The sequence below is a fragment of the Epinephelus moara genome, chromosome 14, assembly GCF_006386435.1.
Source record: "Epinephelus moara isolate mb chromosome 14, YSFRI_EMoa_1.0, whole genome shotgun sequence".
Classification (NCBI taxonomy): Eukaryota; Metazoa; Chordata; class Actinopteri; order Perciformes; family Serranidae; genus Epinephelus; species Epinephelus moara.
The window spans coordinates 29,724,423-29,748,909 of NC_065519.1; the positions used below are offsets into that span (position 1 = coordinate 29,724,423).

A 24,487-nucleotide genomic window follows, 5' to 3' on the forward strand; every position below is an offset into this window, starting at 1 on the left:
TCCCCTGGCTAAACTTAAGCTGCTACAGCCACTGACAAAAGCTCCCGAGCTGCTGTCTGACTCTCCTCCAGGCAAAGCAGTCCAAGGCGGTGGGAAGTGAGGCGGAAAGAATGTGGGTTGGTACAATGTCGTAAGATTAAACAAATCAATGTACAGGGAACACTGGGTTAATGAAGTGTGTGCATATGCTCATCTGGAGTTAGGGGCTTAGGACAGAGAGGTGAGAGGGGTAAGTGCCGGAGGAGGGGATATATTTTCAAATTCTGCTTTTTTTTGTTTGGTTGTTTGTGTAGTTTTTTTGGCTTTTCCACATTTCTGCCGACCAAGCTTTTCAGTCCCCAAAATGGAAGCCCATCCTCAAATTTGTTTTCTCTTCTATCTTTGATAAGGTCTCCTCTAGCATTGCCAATAACCCTAAGCTGCGCACACAATCCTCAAATCTTACCAAAATTTCAGCCTAACCTTAAACCAAAACCCGAACATTTCCTCATGCCCAAGCCTCAGTTCTCACCCAGAAATAACCAGGAATTATGTTGAGGACAAACAACCATGTCCTGACTATAGAGGATTCTCTTACTGATACAATACAAATATGAAAGAACACGAAAACAGGAGATGTGGTATAGCACAGGGCAGAGGAGGACACTTGCCGATCAGTGATCCACTGATAACAGAGCGAAGGTGAGTGTGATGGGCCAGAGGGACAGAAGAGACTCCTATGTAAGTGCTTTCACATGTTGTGATGTACAATTTCACAGCTGAAAGATTTCTCAGCTCCACTACTTTATTTTTTTATTTTTTTTACAAAAATAAAAAATCTGCAAAGGGTCTTAAATATGCGTCTCATGGCTTCATACATGATCATGCTGGTGATGATGCAAAGAAGGATGAGGCTAAAGTGTACAGCTCCCAGACAAAAAGCAACTTTACCACCTAGTACTGCTGGATAAAACTAGTTAAGTAATTTAGGGCAGTTCTATAAGGACAAAAGCTTTATTTCTAACATAACGCCATTTAGGTTGTTTACTATAGAAACTTACAATAAAATACTTGTGCAAATATCATAAAGGTTATTCAAAAAACTGAAGAGACCTCGTGCACAGCCGTGCCTCTCTTCCTGGGTGCCAGCCGGTGCAGGATAAATCACATGAATCAAAGAAATTAAAGTTCCAGTGCACACCAGAATACTCATATGAAACTTATTTTATTTACAACTTAACATTACATTTTTAATGTAGGCTGTTAATAAACTAAGTGTCAACCTGAGAATCCTGGTGTGGGCTGGAACTCTAATGTTAAATCATACAGGCTATTGTTATGTGTTTAAAACACACTTTACAACACACTTTACAATGGATGAGCACAAGAGGCAAATTATCATGAGTAAATTTCCCCAAATCCACTACAGAGCAGAACAAAGTAACTTACATTATCCAGACATGCTAATGTTGGCAACATATTTTAGAGTGGACAAGCACACAGTTAAATCTATTCTGTGGGCTTTTGCACTTCTGTGTTTTTAGTTTTGGTAAAACAATATAAAATACATCACCCGTCAAATTCTGTGTACACTGAGTATCTCTCAGAGTATCGTACCTGGACACAGGCAGGGGGTATCAAAAGGTACAGATGACCCCAGCCCAAGGCCATGAAAGGTTGAGCCCTAAATGAGACCAAGTGCAGCAATTTACTTATATTATATTCACATGATAAATAAATGTATTGTTATCATTAAAACACATTTCAATGTGCCATCTGATATCTGAAATAGTACAGTCCATCTGATATATGTTAGGTGCGCGATGTGCACAGCCCCCACCCCCAGTGGATGTGGATGAGGGGCCCACTACTGAAAATGCTGTCCTCATATCCATATTTCCTAGGTATGGGGTTTAACAAACACTGCTGAGAACCATAGTCATGGTAGCTGTTCCTCCCATGAGCCACAAGGGACAGCAATGAGCCCATTCTAGCCACACCTGATAGACAAACTTGGACAAGACACAGATGTATGGGATTTTGGATTTGTTGACTGATTTGAAAAATGTATGTTGGGTAAACCTCCCAAACTCCAATAAAGAACAGCAAAAACTTTTCTATGTGATGCATCTGTCATTAATTGTGTTAGTTCTAAGCTGCTACTCCTGTTAGTGATGCCTTGGCTGCTGCACTTCCCAGGTCTGATGCACTGGCAAAGGCTTTGGTAAATAGAATGTGTGGATGGGTTTCGCTTTCACTGCATAACTATGTTTTACATGTTTTTCAGGCATTCTATCATATGTTATACACCTACTACAGTACATGTTGGACACCTGCAATGCACAGCTACAGCTTCTACCATACTGTAAGCCAAGCTGTGCGAGTACATATGACCGTATGTCCACAGAGTGACGTACACAGTCCCAGTGCAGAAGCCCAGTTCTCCCAGCAAACAAATAGCCACTGAACATTGATAACTTTAAACTTAATCAATCCTCCAGACACCAGGATCAATAAATAAACAAATTACCATGTGATCGATACCTTGTCTTATTTCTCTAAGGCGGCTGGAATGCCATTGCTGCTCTGTGATCAGTGACCCTGACAGTGGTAACCATGTCAACAGCAGCAGGTTGTAAATCAGGCACCAATGAGGGTCCTGTCACTGCTCCAGGGAAGCTGCTGGTACCACAGCTATTCCTCTAACTCACACACCACTAGAATTATCTACCATCCAGAGTAATAAGTATCATCACCACTGTCAACCATGACGTTCCGTCCATGTTATCCTCAGCCCCATTTAATAATCATCTATTTGATGTAACAGTGTTAAACAGTATATTAGTGATAGACAAACATATCTGTTCTACATTGCAGGTTTTTCATGTTTCACTCTGCATCACAGCATCACTTTTCGTTACTTTCCTACACATTCATTCATTTTCCATTACCACTTACTCGGCTGGGGGTCGCAGGGGTTGGAGCCTATCCCAGCTGACCTTGGGCGAAGGCCGGGGTATACACAGGTCACCAGACTATCACAGGGCTGACACATAGAGACAGACAACCAGTCAAGCTCACATTCACACCTACAGGCAATTTAGAGTCACCAATTAACCTGCATGTCTTTGGACTGTGGGAGGAAACCAGAGTACCCGGAGAAAACCCACGCTGACACAAGGAGGACATGCAAACTCGGCACAGAGGGGCACCCCTACGCCGGGGCTAATGCCAGGAACCCTCTTGCTATGAGGTGACAATGCTAACCACTGCATTACCGTGCCTGCCCACTTTCCTATTCCCTGAGCTACTTGTAAACTTGAAAGCAAACCATTTGTGTTCGTTTGAATTTAAAAGACAGAGCTGATTATGGACAAAAAAACTGTCACTGTCTGGTACACAGCACACAGCAGTAAACTGCTGCAATGTTAACTAACTTAAGCTAATGTTAGCATTCAGTTACTCAGTGTAGTTGATGTATTTCTGTTCATGTCAGCATGGGCAATGTTTAGTATTAAAGCTAATGTCTTATGTTAACTCTAAACTCCATCTTCAAGTGAGGCTGACAGCAAATTTTGACGTACACTGCATCCATTATCCTGTGGGTCCATGTCATTGGTTCGACAGCCCATTGGTTCGACATCCCATTAGTCCGACTGTCCGCGGTGCTGAACGGCCCGCGGCGGGCGTATGGTGCGCCGCGACCGGCTTGAGGCGGAGCAGGCTCACGGCTTGTGTGTTTGTCACTTTCTTTTTCATTTTAACCCACACCATGATCTTTTTCTAACCCTAACCAAGTGGTTTTTGTGCCTAAACCTAACCAGACCTTAACCACAGGGCATCATGATGATTTCGGAACGGACTTCGGAACAATGAGTTTAATATGGTCAGAACAATGGGATGTCGAACCAATGGGCTGTCGAACCAATGGGCAGTTCCCTATCCTGTAACGTTAGCTAAAAACGTCATGTCCAGAGTCTTTCTCCAGTCATTGGTTTAGAAAGGTGTGGGCTTAAATGTTCATTGTTGACCTTGGAAATAATTTGCAATGTCCAGTTAGTAAAAGTTTAGCAGAACTTTAAGATACATCTTGTGGCTCTCTCAGCAAATGCCTCTAAAAGGAGAGACAAATAAAACAAGTTTGAAAGCCTTAATTTAGCTTAAAGATGCTAAAGTGATGTTCTCTGTAGCCCCTTGATCTATGAGACACATATAAATACCAGTATCAGTAGTTGGGCGTCAGATGGGGATCTTGGCACGTCATGCACTTTGCTCACTCTCCTATGTTTCCGTTAATCTCCTACATCATGCTCCCCCAGAATAGTTGAACATGCTAAAGCTGATAGCATTAGCACAGCGTCTATTCAGATTATGTGTAAATGATGAGTAATTTTTAACTACAGCAGAAATGTGACTTAAAGAAGGATCATTGCTTTAACACCATTTTCTCTTTCATAACTTTATGATCCTTCATGACAAAACAAAATGATTTTCCAAGGGATAAAATGTAACCAGTAAGAAAATAACTTCCTCCCACTTCTCCTCTTGGAAAATCATCTTCATTTTGTCCAGCAGGTTGTAAATCAGCTTTGGTATGTGCTAACAAACGGATGTGATTCATCTTCTACACATCTAGAAAGCAGGGTGACGTGCATCTTACTATGCTGTTCATCAACCTGTGTCATATCAATCAAGTAGCTAACATGTTCAGTTCAAGTGTAACATGGGCTATTAATACTGTGCTGCTCTGTCCCACTGCATCGTCACACTTCCCGTCAACATCAGCAACAGTTTCGTAATCACGCTCTTAAAGATTTAAGCCACAAATGTCTACATTTTCCCCAAAACAATTTACTTTCCAAAATAAACACCATCTCAGCCCATCCCAGCCTCAGAGTGCTGACAGCTACTTTATCACAGTGCAACTGTAAGATCTGGATCAGACAGGTACAATCAGATTTACTTCCAACTATGTCATGAAAAGTAATGTTTCTCATGACTTACTGTAAAGGTAAATCAACTGAAATTGTGTTTTTCTTCTGTAGCACACAGAGATCAGACTTCATGTGCAATACATTGTCATCTTACTCCATACCCTGCGGTCCGCTGTCTGATAAGTGTGTTCACTCAGCAGTGTTCGGCCATCGCAGCCAGATGAGATGACTGCCTCTGAGGCTGGTGAAACGGTCACTCTAAATCAGATTAATGTGTTACTCAGTTTGCCTCTTTGATACAGACAAGGTTGTACGAAGTCATTGTCTGTTGTTTTGTGGCATTTGGTAAGAGCAGATTTTGTGACACAAGCTACTGACAGACTGACTAGAGTGGAATTCAGCATGAAAAATGGCTGTTGGTGTTATCAGTTTTTTGGGCTGAATTCCATCCTGTTGGCTTCTACTGATATGTTTTAAAGCTAATACAGACATCTTCTAATTTTAGGACTTCCCATTTAAAGCTAATGCCAGTGGGCCCTATGCTTAAGTTTAATACATTTGCATGCAACAAAAGAATAGGATGTGTATTATTTCCTTCCTTAATATCACAGCTGCAACAGTTAACTTCTAAAAGAGCGTTAGACCATGTATGACACATTTAAATCTTACTGTCAAAGTGCGATCACTTTTAAAGATACTAGCAAAACTAAGGGTCTTTGCACACCAAGTCTGTAGGTTTTTTTGCTGAAACTGTTGCATGTTCAAAAATAAATACAACATCATGTTGCGTCAATCACAATTACACACTGACTTTGAAACATCATTTAAGTTTATGGCAAAAGGTTTGATTATTAGCGTTTTTTCCCCATCCATCAACAACCTTTAAAAATTTGGAAAATTTGGTGTAACCTGTGGGACACATACATTCATAACAAGAGAGAGGAATGAGGCTCACAGTATCATTTTATAACTCCCTACTTTCAACAGATCAGATAGTAATATTAAGGTGGATGATGATGAGGAGAAAGAGGACCACACACAGAAAGAGAAAGCGAGAGTGTGGAGACAGTGAGGGAGAAGAGGTCGGTCCCTTCATGGAGCCATGGTGCTAAATGCAAGATGCAGGCAAAGAGTGGTGACAGCCAGGGGGGTACCTCCAGTGGAGAAAAGCACGAGAGCAAATATGTCTTTACGTTTTGTCTTATTTAATTCTTTTCACAAATAAGACAATAAAATGCTGCGGACTCCTTGTGCAAGGTTTCTGTGCGTCGATTTTTAATGAATGATGGATTTAAAAAAATGCATATAAAAAATATGGACTTGGTGTGCAAAGGCCTTAAGAGTTTCGCCATGCTGGCAACGCTGAAGCTGTTCTTAGGCAAGGGGGCTTCAAAATAACAGAATCAACTAGCCTACATTTTTGGACTGCATTTATATAGAACTTTTATACATGCTCACAATGATGACACCAACATTCTGATGTCAGCAGGTAGTGTTTACCACCTTAGTTAGCATGTTAGCTTACTAATATTTGCTAATTAGAAAACACATACTCCCCAACCTCAGCTGGTGGCAGTGTCATTAGCTCTGTGGGTATTTTGTCATCAAGTATTGGACAAATTAAAATTTTAATCTGTTCATGACGTAGAATGACAAGTCAGAGGATCGTCAAAGTCATTACAATTCATCCAGCGGGAAATATAATTGTCAGTCCCACAGCAGCCTTGCTCAAGGTGATGGCTATGGGCAAATCAAGCAATAAGGCAATACAATATGCAGTGCAGCATGGCTTTATTATGTGTCCATCATAGAGCATAGAAAACTAGGTACATTATTCATATACTTCTTCTGCTTCTCACTATCCCCAAATACAGAAAGTGAATAAAAATATACTTTCTAAAATGATCATGCCTAGACTGTGAAAAGCAGCAGTAAATGTGATTGGGTGTACACATGCCTCAGTATCCTCGCATTCCAAACAATCTTATCTGTGGTATTCTCCTAATGAGGATGAAAGCCTATGCAGCTGAGTTTAAATAAGATATGAGCTTTACACAAGCCAACTTCAGTTCATAATAGTCTAGTATCCTGAGTGACAGAGAAGCAACAGGATACTTCAGCTATAATAGAGCTACATTTGGATCTACTGCTGGTTCCTTGCTTGACCCCAAACTCCTGCTACCAGTAAACACACAGAATATTAACTAAGGTACTCTCCAGAGATTAGCCAGAGACCTGATTGCTTGCTCACTCTCACCCAGAGACTCTGAACACTTATCGGATAGGTGGAGAATGAAAGAGGCAGAGAGGAAGAGGAGAAAAAACAATCTTAAATATAACTTGCAAACCATTCTTAATCCTATTGTGTCCTAGAACGTCATCGAGGCCCATTGCAGAATTACCCAAAAGTTTTCATCCAGGGTACCATATAGGAGTTACGTTGCTATTGAACAATGATGGATTGGCACTATTACCTGTTAGCACTGCAATAATGAGCTAAATATAACATCCAAACACTCACATTTCATCGAATCATGTGATGGTACTGAAAGCATTACGTTTGTTGTGAAATAAGAAGTCGCAAAGAAGCCCTGAACCCTGCTAGCTGGATCCTGAAGTTCCACTGCTGGGGCATTGCACCTTTCTTTGGCCCTGGTGGAGGGAAACCCAGGAAGTTTCATGGTCCCTATTTGCACCCTAAATACCCATCAAGGGTCCTTCTAGGGACCCTGGAACCCCCTTGATGATGGAACTGTGTTGTTAGGAGTCCTTCTAGGGAGCCTGAAACACTCTTGAGAACATGATGAAGGTCTCAGGGACATACAAGGGATTTCTGGTATTCTTCTAGGGAGCCTTGGGAGGATCCTAGGAGGCATTTAGCAGGACCCAGGGCTCCTTTTGGTTGAGAGACACTATGGTCCTGGTGGAAGTCTCAGTGGTCTTTAATGGATAACTAGAAGGACCCCGTCCTTCCCTGTAAACCCCCTGAGGACCCTGAGGATGAGCCACTTTGGCCCTGGTATAGGTCTAACGGGTCCTCAAGACTATTCCCAGTCCTTAGAGGGTCCCTTGAAGACCCACTTCCTTCGTCAAGGTTCATTCTACAAACCCTGGAACCCCCTTGAGCATCTTGCTGTGGTCCGAGGGTGCCTCAAGGAGTTTTTGCAGAGGGACCCTAAAACCTTCGCTAGGGTCACAAAGTACTTCAAAAGCTACTGGAGGAAGTTTGAAGAGTCTTCAAGGTTAGGCAGGCTGTATTCTAGGTAGTCTCATACCCTTTCCACCAACATAGAACTGGTTCTGTTCCATTTCCCACACTTAATTTTGAACAATTTGAGCATTTCAAGTTGGAATAACAAAAATAGCAGGCCTCTGCTTAACCGAAGTTTAATAGTGTGTAAAGGATGGAGAAAGTCAAGTGAGAAATGGAGAAAAAAGAGTGTGCAGTGGTCTCATTAATAGTTGGTTTGTGTTTGTCCGTTGTGTATTGCACATGCCCTCTGTTGGTAATACATCCTTGATTAAATTGGTTCCATGCTAAACTGGTTCACTAAAAAGCACCAAGGTTCTGAGAATCCTGAATGGAACCTGTTCAGAATCAGAGATATTTTGGTGGAAAAGGGGTGTCAGGGCTTGAGAAAATCCTAGGAAGCCTTAACAAGATTCAGGGCGTTCTTGTTGGCCTGGTGGAGGGCCACTGTGGTCCTGGTGGAGGTGTCAGGGGTCCTCAAGGAGTTCCAAGTCATTAGAAGAACCCTTGATGACTCACTTTTATCATCAAGGGTCCTTCTAGAGACCCTAAAACCCCCTTGAGGACACCAGGAGACCTCTATCTTGGCCACTGGACTCCCTAGTGGTCCCCAAGCATAGTCAAAAAACTCCTCTTGGACTCCTCTTGAGGCCCCTGGCAGTCCCTGGTCTCCACATTTAGCACTCCCGCCTTAGCTCGATTCTGTATGTAAAGCCACTGACGTTACAAATAGGCTTTGGCTTTTTCTGCCTTTCTGCTAATGTCTGCAGAGAGCTGAGATGGCCTTTTCGTGGATGAATGAGGTTAGTGTACACAAAGGGCCCCTGCAGTTGGTCCCTCTGGTGCCCAATGTCTGGGCCTGGACCCAAGGGCAGACTGTAAGGAGATTTAAAAAGGGTGCCTGAATTGAGAATGAAGAGCATACGTCAAAAGTAATTACAATGTGATCAACAGTTATTTATGTGGTTGGAGGTGAGCTGCTGCAGAGTTGTGCTCTAGCTGGTGATTGGAAAAACCTCATTATGAGGAAAGATCAATTACACTTACAGTTTATGTTTATGTGTGTTGCTGGTTACAACTCGATTACTTTCTGTTTTATGTTATCTGGCTATAGTTTGATTTTTTTAATTAGTATGTGAAGTCTTGTATTCATTCTCTGCTGTGACTCATCCTGTTTTTGTAAACAGTGAGAGCTAAAGCTTTTGCAGTGCACAGTAGCACTCAAACGCAATAGTGCTCCTCCATTCGTGTCAGTACGGCTTACTAGAACGGAGTCAGTCAGTGAAAGATATCCTGACAAGAATGTGTCCATATGTGATGGATGATGAGTCTAAATACAGGCCAATTTAGCAGAGCTGCTGGGCTGAGCCTCTGTTTCTGCCTCTCTCTGTCTGGCAGAGAGTCAAGGTTTAGTTATGGGAAAATTAGAGTGAATCCCAAATTAATCAGGAAGTAGAAAGTCTTCATTGAATATAGCCCAACTTTTTCAAGTCCCTGTGATGCATGGTAGACTGCAGAACAACCTGTAAGCTAGTAGAGAGCTTCCTGGAGCTTATTAATAAAAGCAATCTGACCACTTCAAACTCGTTCACACCCACAGACCTTAATTTGAAATTCCAGTTGAGCTCTTAAAGCCCCCCTCCAGTGTATTGGCATTTTTATGATATTTCATATTTTACTGAGTCATGTCCTGACACTGTTGTTTAACTACACTGTTCGCCAAATATTTTTTGACAAATAACTTGATTTTGTGCTCAAGGTTAAAAGTAGAGGGTTGTTCCTAAAACAGGAAGATGGCGTATGACTATAGTAGAATCTAAAAGTCATACATCATTCTCTAAGCTTGTGCAAATGCTCCGTTATAAATACCATAAACATCACAGTAAACTAGCTCATCAACTTATCTTGTATCTTACCATAAATTGTAGCATTACAGCCTTAGTTATATCTCTGTGTAGTTGCTCTCCACCTTAGCTTGTTGTTTATTTTAATAAAGGCATTTGGCAAATCCCACCGGTAGAGATAACACAACACAGCGACTGTCTCTCCCACTTGCTCTCTTCTTTACCATCTCTTGGCCACAGCGCACTGCAGGAAGGATAGACGTGTTGCCAAGGTCCACCGTCTGAAATGCAGTTTTTGGACATGTTGAAAGTTGGCACCGTCCACCAGCATTGGCCTCTAACAGGTCCAGACACTGGGAAGTGCACAAAATTTAAGTCAAAAAGTCCAGTTAGAAAAAATAAAATGCATCACAGTGCTGCCTGGGGTGTTGGCGGTGCTGAGCTGAGGCGAGAGCAGCCAATGTTGGTGGATGGTGCGCCTCCGAATGCCTATAAGGAAAAAGCAAACCTCAGGAACATATCTATCCTTTCTCTGGTGCACTGTAGCCAGTGTGCAGCCATGTGGCTCCCCGATCCCTCGTCACTACACAAATGACAGGTGCAGCAGGAGGAGATGTAAAGAAGACGTGAGAGAGAGAGTTGGTTTGTTGAGTCCAACAAACCACAACGGCCCTGTTCTTTTTTCCTAAACCTAACCACTTCCTTTGTTGCCCAAACCCAACCATGTGTGTTTGTTGTTGAAGGAAAAAAAAAAGTCAATTCGCGGTGTTGTGCAGACGTAGTGTATTTATTTTGAAAGAGACTGTTTGTAAAGGTTACATTTCCTGTGAAAACATAAGTGTATCTAAAAGAGTAGAACTTGACATGGTGTCCCAGAACCTCAACAACCACGGTACCTTCCACGTCGCATGTGGACGTGGAAAGTCTATGACCAAAACGTCAATATGTGACGAGATCAGAGTTAGAATGTGTTGGATAAACAGTAAATTCATCAAAGTGCTGTTTTCCAAACCACTGTTGTTGAGCATCTGCCATCCTCATCAGTGCGGTGTGTCCTGTACCTTTGGCCCTTGTCAGTGCTAGTTGGCCTTTTTTCCGCCAATTCCGCATATTGAATAGGTGTTGGCAAAATCACTCTGACTGGCAGATCAGCTCAGTGCAGGAAAAGAGAAGAAAGGAATGTACACAAAGAGCTAAAGTCAAGAGGGAGTGAGGTTGAAACAAATTTGTTACATGAGGTAAGACTGTTTTTCTTTACTCACTGAGCTCTTTAGCAAAAACACTTGCTGATGGTTTGTGTTATTGTTCAACATTGGATTGTGTTGTTGATGTGCTAACTGGCTATGAGCGTCAGAACAGTACTCCGGTTTCCCTTTTTTAATGACATTACAGACCACCTGCTGGTCTGGAGGGGTAAGTCCTCTCACGCAGGCACAGAGTGCCATACGCCACTAGTTCTCCAATATCGGTTTGGTGTGTCTGAGCCTTAAGGTAACAAAAACACAACCATTCTTAGTTTAGGTGATTATACACTAATGAAAACATAGTTATGAATATTATATTCCAGGCCTGCCAATAGATTTTTCAAATCTTACATATCGGACAGGATTGTCTTGGAACTCAAAATGGTAACTGAAGTAGTCTATGCACATCAGATAACTGGTAATATTAACTATAAAATATGTAACCAAAGTATATTAATATGTGATTCCTTCATTCTTCATACTGTCACAGTTTTCAGGTAGACTATACTACAACAGCATAATCAAATTCCTGAAATTCAGTCAGGACTTTCGGTTTTGGTGTGACACAAGATTTTCAGTGGCCCCATTTGACCTCCCCTATAAAAACTTCTGGGGCCACAGTGTTGAACAAGACATTGTGTAAAGGTAGAGCATGACAAATAAAAATCTAAACTCAAGGTCAGCTTACAAGATTTACCTGGAGCTTTCAACAAATCTCATCGATCATAGAATGCAATTGAAGAGGAATATAGTCCTTATACTAAAGAGTGTTCACATTTTGTGTACACAGTTTTGAACAGCCCCCTTCACATCACACATAATCCTTTGGTCAATGTTATTAAAGAAATATGGATTTAAAGGCACTTGAGAAGGAAAGGGGAAGTCTGCGTGTGAGATTGAAATGCATCTTTGCACCCATCATATTTCTGACAGAGCTTCGGTCTCATTTGGTTTGATTCAAGGATATGAGCGCTGAGAGTAAAATCTCATTCATCTCTACTGTTTGGTGTGATGGCAAAATCTCAGCAGTGAAGATCTCAAAACTAAAGCCTATCAAACGACTGGACACCAAGTGAGGATATAAGCTTGTTCTGTATTTTGATTGAAGTCACTCTTTAAAAATGGTCCAGTAATCCATTCATTTAAAGGTAGGGTCTGGAGGATTTTCCAGTTGCTGTTTGTAAACACACATTCAAATTTGGCCCCTCCTATCAGGCTCAACTCTCCCGGGTGTACGGAAGAAGGCTTCACAGAAGAGGTTCAGGCAAGGCTCACGCTGGTGCATGCTTGGACACGCTCGGGCACGGCACCTGCGCTCTCTCATTGGCTGGGGAAATCTCCGCCCAGAAGGGCAGGAGCTCTGCAAACAGAGTCACCACCACACATGAGTAGAAGCCCATAGGTGATGATTAAGCAGGATTTCATTTGTATATGTCTATATTTCGTTTTGTTTGAAAATCCCCTAGATCCTACCTTTAATCAGTCACTCAGTTACTGTTCTCGTCTCCAATCCGACAACCAGCCATACATTAGCCAGTCAACCTGTGAGTCATTACATTGAAACCCAGAGGGGACTTTACCCTATTATATTTTCATTTTCATATTTCGTATCTGTATAGTTGAATACTACAGGGAAAGGAATGGACCACAACATATTAATATGAGGTACATGCTCCAACACTCCTTTACCAGTCACTGATCCACACATGGTTGCCTTGCTCTATGAATATTACATAAAGCTCTACAGTCAGCTTGTGAAAATAAGAATTGCCATATGAAATCTGCAGTAGCTGCAGCTTTTCCTCCCTCAGCTTCACACAGTACATGAAGTCCAGTCAGAGTGATGGAAAATGTTTCTGACTCCAACAGTGTTTGTCTCCACACCAGCAGCCCACTGACTGACACCCCTTGATAGTTAATATAAATAATTAATAACTCTGGACTAAAGAGCCCGTACAGGCATTCTGACTACATTTCACTCTTCACACTGAACGCTCCATAATCATCAGCATTCAACAGGAACCCGCTGTCACTTCAGCTGCCAACACCAAATATCTCATAGAGCTGGTAAACAAACTCTCTGTAGTTAGTCCGCAGACACACATCAGCGCTACTGTTCAGTAGCCTATTCGGTATTTAAAACATACAGAGATGAAATAAAGACGCTTATTTCTTACCGTATCTCTCCGGTCTGAAGGTCTGCATCAAACTGACCGCCAGCTCTGCCTCTCTGTCGCTTACACACAGGCGCGCGTGTTCTCTCTTCCTGAAACACACACACTCTGCCTACACACACTCAGTAAATGCCAAATATGTGTCAAGATGAAAACCACGTTTAAACCACGTGCTGTCTAAAATAAATGCAGCCTACTCTACTGTATATGCCTATATGTCTATTGCCATCTCATAAACAGACCTAAACGGAATCTGCGGACCTTTTTTTTTTTTTTTATAGTTTTCAGCAGCAGTGATCCAAATAAAAAATCTGTCAGTTTCTTTTATTTTTTTCATATGATTTGATAGACAACATGCAAAAGAAATATCAGTGGAGGTGTCATCAGAATCATGATTCCCCGCAGACTCCGCGTGGGCAAGTTATATGACTAATAACTGCCCTCCTACATGGATGTAATAATGTGGAGGAGCCTACGACGGGCGACAAATTAAAGGAAAAACCAACAGAGTGTGTTAGTAAGGTGTCGCTGGGCCCCCGTGTGCTGCCAAAGCAGCTTCAATGCACCTTCTACAAGTGTCTAACGAGAGATGAACACCATTCTTCCAGAGGATAAACTCTGAGCAGGTGTCCAAATTAGTCCAAAATCTCACAAATAAATAAATAAATAAATCTAAGCATGAGCCCAAAGCAAATTCCCACCACAGAAAATTCTGTCTACAAACCAAAGGCAAAGTTTTTTTGTTTAATTCATTTGGATTGTTAAAGGGTACCTCTGGTATTTTTCAACCTGGCCCCTATTTCCCATGTTTATGTGTCCAACTAATAAATGGGATAAACAATTTTTGAAATGGGACCAGTACTGAGCAACTGGCAGCAGCGAAACAGGCTGCAATTTATTCTCTAAGGGCAATTGTGCACCATCAATTTACATCCACTAAAAGTGCTTGATTTTGCCACTGACAGGCTCAGATTGTTATTCTAAGTGTCTGACAACATTATGGAAAAGATCTCTACAGAGACAGACATCTTTGTCACAGGGTAAGATCATTTTTATTTAACCAAAGACAGCCCCCAAATCGCTATTGTCAGACCCACCAGACTTTATCTAACTTACAAAAGCCATCCTGTTGTCATTCCACTGTTCCAACAATCACCATCTCTGGTTTGGTGGAAATAAACCCTGTATATACCTCATAAGATGTGAAAACATGCTGGCTGAATATATGCTAAAATGTTTAGTTAAACTGAGTTTGGTGTGTTTGGTGATAGTGATTTTGGGGCTGTTTCTGGTCAAACTAAAAGGATCTTACTCTTTTACAAAAAGGTCTATCTCTGTATGGATCCTTTCCATAATGTCACCGGACACTTTCAATAATAATCTGAGCCTGTCAGTGACAAGCACTTTTGTTGGACTTAAAGTCATGGTGCTCAGTTGCCTGCAGTGATTACATTGCAGCCTGTTTTGCTATTGGACTCTATCTATCTGCATTCTATCTATCTATCTATCTATCTATCTATCTATCTATTCCATTCATTGAGTTATACTGCCATCATCACCATATTACCTTGTTACTGTACAGTGACCATGTTAGCAAACAGTTGCCCGTTAACACATTCATAGTCTTACACATTGATTAGGAGCAAAAAAGTGCATGTCAACATCACTGGATCACAATCTGTGGCAGCCTGGGATGCTCACGGTGCCTTCAGGTGCTCTGGGAAATATTAGATCAATCAGTCGATTTATGTCACATGAAATCATATCAGATACAGTGCTAGTGAAATGTAATCCTGTCAGGTCCTTTAACTTGCGCATTAAAAATACGATACATCAGCTTTGGGAATGAGGGACAGGTGTAAATAATCAAATTCAATTAGCTGCTTCAGTTTCAAACCCTGGTATTGTACATGCTGGATCACTGCAGGGTGTCTACAGGTATCAGACACTTACACTTTTTTTGGGCAAATCATCCTTTATCTATTTAAGCACTGCAGGTGTGTATAAAGGTAGGTAGTATATGTGTGTGTAGAGGCTGGTTTTATAGAGGACTATGGTTATTAGAGTGAGTTAGGTTACTCTACATTTTGCCAAAAGGTAAGTGCAAATGTAAAGTATTAGGCTCAGTGGTAGGTTTAAACACATTGGAAATGTGGATTTTTATATTAGCGAAGAGAGGACATACATTTTTGAATTTTTATATTTAAATTTAAACACCATTGAATTCATAGCATTGAAATATTATACTTTGCAAACCATGTATTGAAAATTATTTATTCTGAATCCACCTTTTTGAAATTAAAATAGGAAATTTATTCATTTAAAAAAAAAAAATCCAACTTGAATTTTTAGATCTGAATCTGACCATTTAAAATTGAGCAACCTGAATCTGCTTTATTTTTTGAAATTTTTTGAATTTTTGGATTTGAATTTTTGAACATTAAAAAAATAAACTTAAATTCAGCTTTTGAAATTTCATATTTTGATTTAAAAGAGAATGAATTCAGAACAAATAAATTCAGACACATGGTTTTCAAAATAAAACATTTTAGTACTATGAATTCAGTGGCATTTAAATCTCAATATAAGTATTCAGTCCCTTTTAAAATTCAAATGCTTGTGTCTCATATATGCATATACTCATTTAGACAAAAAGAAATCAAAAGATGGATAAATTAAATTAGCTGAAATATACATGACAATTCAGACCTTACTAATTTACATTTAAGACCATTTCATGACCTTTTTAAGGATTTTTTTAAGGAACTGCTGACACCCTGGGCTCACTGTCATAACATTATGGTTTACTGGGACACTTAAATAGGTCAGCGCCACCACTAATATAATTCATACTTTAACAGTTGTGTGGAAAAGCCCTACAGCCTCTGAAAGCAGCATCTGACACACCACCTATGAAGAACATTTGTCCTAAAAGAAAGCCACTCAGTTAATGCACCAGCTGACAAAATGACATTCAAGTTTATAAAACTTTATTACCAAAAAGCTTTTGGGTGAAATAATATCAACCTCAGTTTCTACTGAATCACACTAGTAGCCTTATTACAGTAGTCACATCACAGCATAGCAGTCAGCGATGGTCATAAAGTGAACTAAAGTTATTCCAGTTACAGCAGGAAATGTCAGTGATGTCAGCTCTATTTCATCTTCTGCTTTCACTTCCCTCATGTGGCGCTGCAACGTCCTGCAGCGATTTGGTGTCCTTTTTAATCGTCTGGTGCTGAGACCCACACACAGACGACACCAAGAGTTCAGGAAATCAGCCTGTTGGTCCCCTGAATGGGAAGCACCAGAGTCAAGCTGAGGATTTTGGTGTTGTTTTAAGCAGGTTAAGCAGACCAATACAAACAATCTCACCCAAACTGGTGTATAATGGATCCGTAGAACAGGTGGACAGATTGGTCTCCAGCAAAGCGGGCACAGAGACAAGTAGACACACAAGAACACACACTTTTCACAAAGCCAATAACTGATAATGCGAAACACAAGTGTGTGATGGTGTTATTTCCTCTAAAGAAATATTGTTTCTCGGGATTCAATATGGTTTTCTATTGACGTCAGCAAACTGAAACTGACTCACACACATACACATACACACACACACACACACACAGAAATGGCCTGAGAGGCTTTGGAAACTAATAATGTAGAGATGCTTTAAGTGCAGCACAAACAATGCAACACACACCAACCCCACAACAGGCAGACAGGTTGCAGCACTATCGACAGCATCAGCCTGCAGTCTACAGTGAATCATATCATGTTACTTCATCTGCTAACATCTTCTCACTACTAGCATTTTTATTTTTGAAAAAGTCTACAAATCTTGGGGCCACATTTTTTTTTACCAGTTTACAGGAATTAATATGGATTTGTTTTTTGGTATCAAACATTTTCAAAGTGAAGCTCCAGACGATTTTACAAAAAGTATCCCCAGTCTCATATCTGCCCAGTTTATAAAATCTAATATCATGTATAAATGTTACAGGTAAAATAATTTAGCTCTTTGCATATTGACATGTGCTTTTTGTTCAGAAGGTGAGCGGTAAGGTTAGTGATGGATTCCAGTCAAATCTTCATTTTCATTAACTCCAGTGTTACATCTTCTTCCTCCTCATCATCATCATCATTCTAGTGCTTTTAGGAATGTCTTTACTGTCAGTTGTTAATAATGCAGGAGGGACAGGTTTGTATTTACAGACAGCAGTACAGACAAAAGGTCAGTTCATCAGCATGATCAGCATGAGATTCATTTTTTGTCTCCCATTAACATCATCATCTGTCTCCAAGGCATACTTCCATTCATTTCTCCCACCTCTTCATCCTCTTATCTTTGTTCAGTGGCCTCCAATAATACACCAAGTATTTGAAAATTCCCCCAACAGTCATCACCAGTGATGAAGACACTGATACAGAAACCATACGTGCGTCTCCAGTAAAACCTCAACTTTGTGTGCTTCTTCCTTTCGTTGTTCAAGTTTCAGACAGGAAGATGAGTGATAAGATACAAAAACAATCCAGTACTGAGGTCATGTAGTGTGAGATGATCAGTGATTCTCAGTCTTAACTCAATTCTCTTATGCGTGCCCTTGTGTGTGTGTTTTAGACACATTTCTGTTAAATGTGGCGCCATGAGCTACGGTTATAGCTGGCCATTTAATTGGACTACTGTCCCTGTCCCAGTATACAAGCACAGGAGGAGAATCGATCGATTGACCAAATTATGTCTGACTCCGCTATGATAGGTGGCGATACACCCCCTGTCAGCTTGTTAGTATTGGACCTTTCTCCAGTTGACCTATTACGTCACAGACCAAACAATCGGTAAGCTACGGTTAGCTGGCGGCAAACTGGTACCATGGTGGACAACTTTACAGCTCTGTACATTTCGTCTGTCCAAAAATGCACGGCTCTGGATGTAGATTTCTCCATGTTGTTACCGGCTTCTTCTTCTGTTATGTATTTAATGCTATTTGACTTCTGGGTCAAGGCCAGAGGCCAAAACTGTGGAGCATCCGCAGAGCGCCTAGGCCAGTTTGGGTCCGACTGACTGTATACATGCACAAGTAATTCAACTCCCAACCGCATTATCTGGGTATGTTAGTCGGCTATGAGAAATCCGATTTGGTCCAATTTCAGTTGGACTAACATGTATTTGAAAAGTCCTGTTTGAGTTGGACTAAAAATAAATTAGTTTGCTCTAATGTCATGTAAACGTACTGAATGGCAGACACTAAAAGATTACTGTTGTTACCAGACTGAGAGAACATCAACCTGCTGTGTGACCAATCTGTTTATCATTCCTTCTTTTCATATTCAAAATGGAATCCAAAATCAGAAAATGTAAAGACAATGTTATGTTAGTCAAAAATGAATTTAAAAGAAACAAAAAAAAACCTCATAACAGCTTGTTTTTTTGTACTTCGACTTTATGCTTGAGTCAAAAATAGGAAATGAAAAAACTGACTATGATCCATTATGTCTGATATGTGTGACCATGTCTTTGCAAAGAATATAAAAACACTAAAGTCTGACAGCCTCTGACAGCTAAAGAAAAAGTGAGCTTTTAGTCTCACATTGTAGGATTTTACTAAGACTGTGGGTTTTACAGGGTCACTTTTTGCAAGACTACAACTAGATTCCTCTTGAGATTATTTCCCATCCTGCACCTGGTGGGAAATATTACTCTAAATTCCCTTTAAAAAAACATTTCTTACATGTCCACAAATTTCCCCTTAAGATACTAACAAAGGAAGGCCTGCTTCTTCTTTAAAACGCATAATTCTGGATACACAAGATAAAAGGCCTCATATGTCGACAGTATTCTTGTAAATTCAGCATCAAAATAATCCATTAAATTAAACTGTATTTGCATACAAACTTAATATTTGGGATTTTGTCACCTCAGCTTGCTGTCAGTCTCTATTGCTTAGCTGTGCTATTTCAGTGGGAGGAGGCGGCCGGGGGGGGGGGGGATTTAGATTTCTCACTTAACTAAGTGCTGGTTGGTGGATCAGATACACACAGATTTAACACTGACTGTTGTTTACTCAGCAACTCCATTTCTCCTCCTTTTCCACAGAACAAGAGAACCAAGACCTGTTCACATTCTTGCGCCTCCTCAGAGTCCCCTCCATGATTACTGTTGACCCCATTTGCTGCTTCTTGTTTGGTGCTGTAGAGAGCACAGCTATGGGTTGTTGACAATGTTCACATCATTGAACTGCAGTATTTACACGACCTAAGACTAAAGACTTATAATAACATCAAGATGAGAAAAAGACGGATTTAAGACAGCTTGGACTGAGTTTTATGACCGCCTTACACCAAACGATTGACACCACAGGAGTGCGCACCAACTGAGGTATATCTCATGATTTTATTCCGACCTTGAAAATTATTTGCGACAGTGAAATCGCTTGAAAAGTAAGGTGGCATTACTTTGTAGCAAATACACTTGGGCGATGGTGCCACCTGATTTAATGTACTGAACAGAGTTTGAACATCAACGTAAGTGTTCTTTTCTTCCAACAAAGTATTTTGGAAAATGTCACGTTAATAGCAGCAGGACGTATAACATCACCATGGATACAGAGAGTTAGACTGTAGGCAGCAACTTTAACCCGTTTTCTATTTGCTACATGTTTATCAAGTACAAGACACAAAAAAGTCGAGGACTTCCTGTTCACACAGATCAAACACATTAAATCAGGGTGTCTACAGGTATCAGAAACTTACATTTAATGCTTTTTAAGACCTTTTGAAGATAATTCTTACCAAATTTAAGACTGATTTTTGGGGAAATCATCTTTCTTATTCAAGTACTGCAGGTAAGTATAAAGGTGAACAGTATAAATGTGGTCCCGTGCAGATTTAAGGTTTATGTAGGAATATGGTTATAAAAGTGAGTTAGGTTAATCAACATTGTGTCAACAGGTAAGTGCAGGTATAAAGTAATTTCATGACTATAAAGGTCTAATATCCATATAACTAAATGTAAGACATTTTAAGACTTTTTCAGGAATTGCACAATTGTATTAATGATCATGATCAAATTTGCTCCATGGCCTGTATTTGCATTAACTATTTATGACTTAAGCATACAATTTCAAGTACAAAAACAAGATAAACAAAGATTTATGAATGAATAAGGAAATAACATTGTTTTTCATTTTTCTGATTTTGGATACTCTATTGAATATGAATAGAACAAATGATACATGACGTGTTGACCAACATAACGATGTGTATGCTGGTGTAAAATGTGAGCATGGTGCACCAAAGTCAAGAGATTCATCAGAGCCACTTGGACCCATTGTGTAATGAGAACAAAGTCATCTTTACCAACAGAGGAAATTGTCAAACACTTGGTGCATTCGTGCATTATAAAACAAAGCTGATTCATGACATACATATTCTACCATCCAGATTACAGTGGGTCTGGATTCAGCCTGAATCTCTCTCTCTCTCTCTCTCTCTCTCTCTCTCTCTCTCTCTCTCTCTCTCTCTCTCTCTCTCTCTCTCTCTCTCTCTCTCTCTCTCTCTCTCTTCCTCTCTGTTGTGCAGTGCTCACAACTGTCTCGCTAACTTAGCGTGCAGCAGTACACCCAACCAAAACACAGTGGTTTACCCAGTGGTGTGTGTGTGTGCATGTGTGTGTGAATTACGTCCAATGGTCAGCGAAGCCACAACCAACCCCTCAAGGACAATTCCTCTGTGTCTGTATATATCATTATGTGTGTGTACGAATGCGTATGGGTGTGTGTTTGTGAAACTAGTGTTGGCTCAGGCCGAGCAACATTTCCAGTAAAGTGTCAGAGTGTTGCATGCTGGGACAGAATCTAAAGATGGAGGGAGAAAGACTGTAATTTAACTGGGAGGAGCACCACCATCTTTGTCCTGTTTATCTATGTGTCCTCCCGTCACTCCGTCCATCTCTATATCTGTCCACCGCTCTCTATCCCAGCATCCCTCAATTTACTCTCACCCTCTATCTCTTTACCTCATTTCTCCTTCACTTGCCTCAACTCTCTTTGCTTACATTCCTCCATTTCCTTCCTTTCTCTCACTGGTCTTTCCCAGTGTTTGATCTAGATAATGAAGGAAAAGGAAGAGGACAAAAAAGGGGGAGAAATCTGATACATTCAGTCGCTCTGGTGCTTCTGGTTGCCTTCACTTTAGTTCAATCACTCATCTTGGTGCTGGCTAATTCCTGGCGTACAGTTCTGCTGAGTTGGTAGCATCCAGGTAAACATTAGCAGGACCGGACAGCGTGTCGGTCAGCAGTCAAAGAGTTCCAGCTCATAGACTAAGCCCATTCTTAGTATTTCGGTCCACAACTATGCATGTAGCACTTGTCCTCTGTTCCTGCAGACTTTAAGTGTTATGGATTCTCAAACTTTAGACATCTCAGCTCCCATCTCCATTTCTGTATTTGTTAAAATTAGCACTCTTAAAAAAAATCTGAATCATCATCTGGTTAAAATATCCACTGTTAATTTTTAAAACAGCCAGTAATTACAACACCTTTTTAAAAAATCTCTTTTGGTGGCTCCTTTGCCCCAGAACAAAAAAAAAAACATCCTGTGGGCCCTGGCTTTTTGCTGGATCACAGTAAACACAGTGATAATAAAACAGCAGAGACCAATGATTTCCAGCATTCTTAGAGACCATCTATAGTGTTGTGATGTCCACGTCTAAATCCTTAAAAAAAGCAATCAATGATTGAGCTCAAATCTATATCCCACCCTCTTCAGAGAGATTCAGCTTGAGATGAAAAATGCCAAAAGGAAATTGACTCTATAGATCCAGTATTTAAGGTGTGATGTGCTTGTCTGTGTGCAGCTGTTTCACTTTAGGAAGCTTCCTGATAGACTGTTTTAATCAGCTGTATTGGCAGGTGACGTGTATGGTATCAGGTTTGGTTACTTGTCTAAAAAAAGTTTGTTCCCGAAAAGACAAACTGAACTCTTTCATGTAGAGATTTGTTTAAAATGTGGCTTTGCTTTCCAGGATTTAGTCTTGTTTCCAGTTGATGTTGTGTATGAGCAAAGCTTAACCGTACACTTCAAGAGTCATAACATTTATCCACAGTACAAAGAGCACAGTCCAGAGACTGATTACTTGTGTCTGAGGGTTCGGACTCAGCCCGTAAAGCTCCAGTATTCCCGTCTTTAGTCACAGCCACACCTATAGACGTTCATTAGTGTCAGTGTTTAGACACAGCCGTATTCATACCACACAGTCTGAGGGTCGTTGTTGGGGTCAGGGGAAGCAGGAGTGCTTTTCGGGCGTTCCACAGAGCCACACCTCGCTCTGTCACTTTCTTTCTTTAAGTGGGAGGAGTCACCTGACCGCCCCTCCCTTAACACTTCCCCATGCTCTGAGGCTTCATCAGGTCGTGGGGCAGGCACGGCCCTGACAGGGGTTACCATGGCGACCTCTCCACGGTGGTGGTAGGAGGAGGAAGCAGTGGGGCCATTCCGAGAGACGGGAGCCCTCCCTCTGTCTCTTTCTCTCTCTGCGTATCTCTCCGTTTGCAGATTGAGAGAGGACGAATGGTGAATAGGCGGATTTAGAAAGCTGCTATCTCCATGCTGATTGGTCGGACCCGCCAGCCGAGCTGACAGCGGCCGTTCTCTCCCACTGGCCCCTCCTCCTTGTCTCCTAATGACTGCGTCTGATTGGCCTTCATTTCCACGGAAACTGTCTGGTCCGTTGGAGCGCAGCAAATCAGCTGAGGCTAGGCTGAAAGCTCTGCTCAGTGACTGGCTGCTTCTTTGGGTGACAGGCTGACCTGAGGCGGGGGACTGACCTACAGGCTGGCGAGGTGATGGCTTAACGCTCTGGCCCGGCCTCTGGTTGGATGACTGTACAGTTGGTGTGACATAGCTGGTGGGAGTCCCCTGATCTCTGCCAGCTGGAGCTGAGGGGGCGGGACTTCTGGTGAAATAGTCGGTCATCAAGTCCTCCCTGCTTCCTGTGGACACCTAGAGAGAAGAAAAACAAACAAACAAAAACAGAATAAATAGGGAAAATTATATTTTTTAGGGGTTTAGCTAACAATGATTTTCCAATTGACTCTGAGCCTGAAAAGTGGCTGATGGAGTAACACTGCTGTTTTAGTGGTTTGTGGCACACACATTTTACTCCCCACCAGCATATACTGATTGATCTGATTCACATACATATGGTATGCTACTATGTTCCACTGACATGTGCCACTGGCAAGTACCACGTAACACCATGACTGAATCAACTTGTTTGAGGGTCTTGGGTCAAACATTTGCTGTTGGGCCATTTAAACCACTAACCCACTTCCTATCCTTTGTGAAGTGTGTATATCCTGTCACCTGCTAGTCTCGCCACCAGACAATCAGAGATCACTGGCTTCTGATAGTCTGGGGACACTCCTTTCTAAAGTGTGTTTAACACACCGACGAAAACGGCCGGCAACAAAGCAACGTCTCTTGCATTTTTGAAAAGGACACGCCCTCCCAGAAATGTGCGCTCCCCCTTTTCTCGTCCGCAAGGAAACAAACACACAGAGAGCTTGAAAATGGATGCCAAGAAATTTAACTCCGTTTTATCAAACGTGTGCTCAGTCCACAAGATTGTGGAAATGAAGGAGTTACAGCGACTTGAGCCATTTTTTTACCGCTACACGTGTTTCTAGTCAGACTATGTTTACGAGCACAAGAGCTCAGCGAGCCACCAAAGGACCGCCCTGTGGATTTACTATTGGTTCTGCAACGTAGGGAGTTTTTTTAAACTCTGAAATTATATCCGCCCATCTAAACACAAAATCAGGGAGAAAGTCATCAGTTTATAGTTAAGCAAAGCGTCTAAAGACTGACTTGTTAGTCTATGTCACCTGCAGGTTCCCAGAGACCGTTACATGTTTGCTGGATAACACTACCTTGCCACTGGTTTTCTGTGTGTAAAACGGTTCGTGGTTACTTTATTATAGTTAAAGGGATACTTCACTGATTTTCCACCAGCTTTGTATCACAATAATGTGGGTAGTTTGTGTAAAAGAACTGTT

At 41.2% G+C, this 24,487-nt stretch overlaps 2 protein-coding genes across 2 annotated transcripts in view; both read right to left on the reverse strand.

Moving 5' to 3' along the window:
• LOC126401265 (ovarian cancer G-protein coupled receptor 1) overlaps positions 1 to 14,258 on the reverse strand; it is a 33,889-nt gene extending 19,631 nt beyond the window's left edge. Inside the window, exon 1 of the mRNA XM_050062430.1 lies at positions 13,429 to 14,258. The gene's annotated coding sequence lies outside the window, so the exon portion shown is untranslated. The remainder of the gene's footprint in view (positions 1 to 13,428) is intronic.
• Positions 14,259 to 16,398: 2,140 nt separating this feature from the next.
• Positions 16,399 to 24,487, reverse strand: part of ccdc88c (coiled-coil domain containing 88C) — a 92,092-nt gene continuing 84,003 nt past the window's right edge. The window contains exon 31 of the mRNA XM_050062388.1: positions 16,399 to 23,432. Within this exon, the coding sequence (XP_049918345.1) occupies positions 22,659 to 23,432 (774 nt within the window). The 3' untranslated portion in view covers positions 16,399 to 22,658. The remainder of the gene's footprint in view (positions 23,433 to 24,487) is intronic.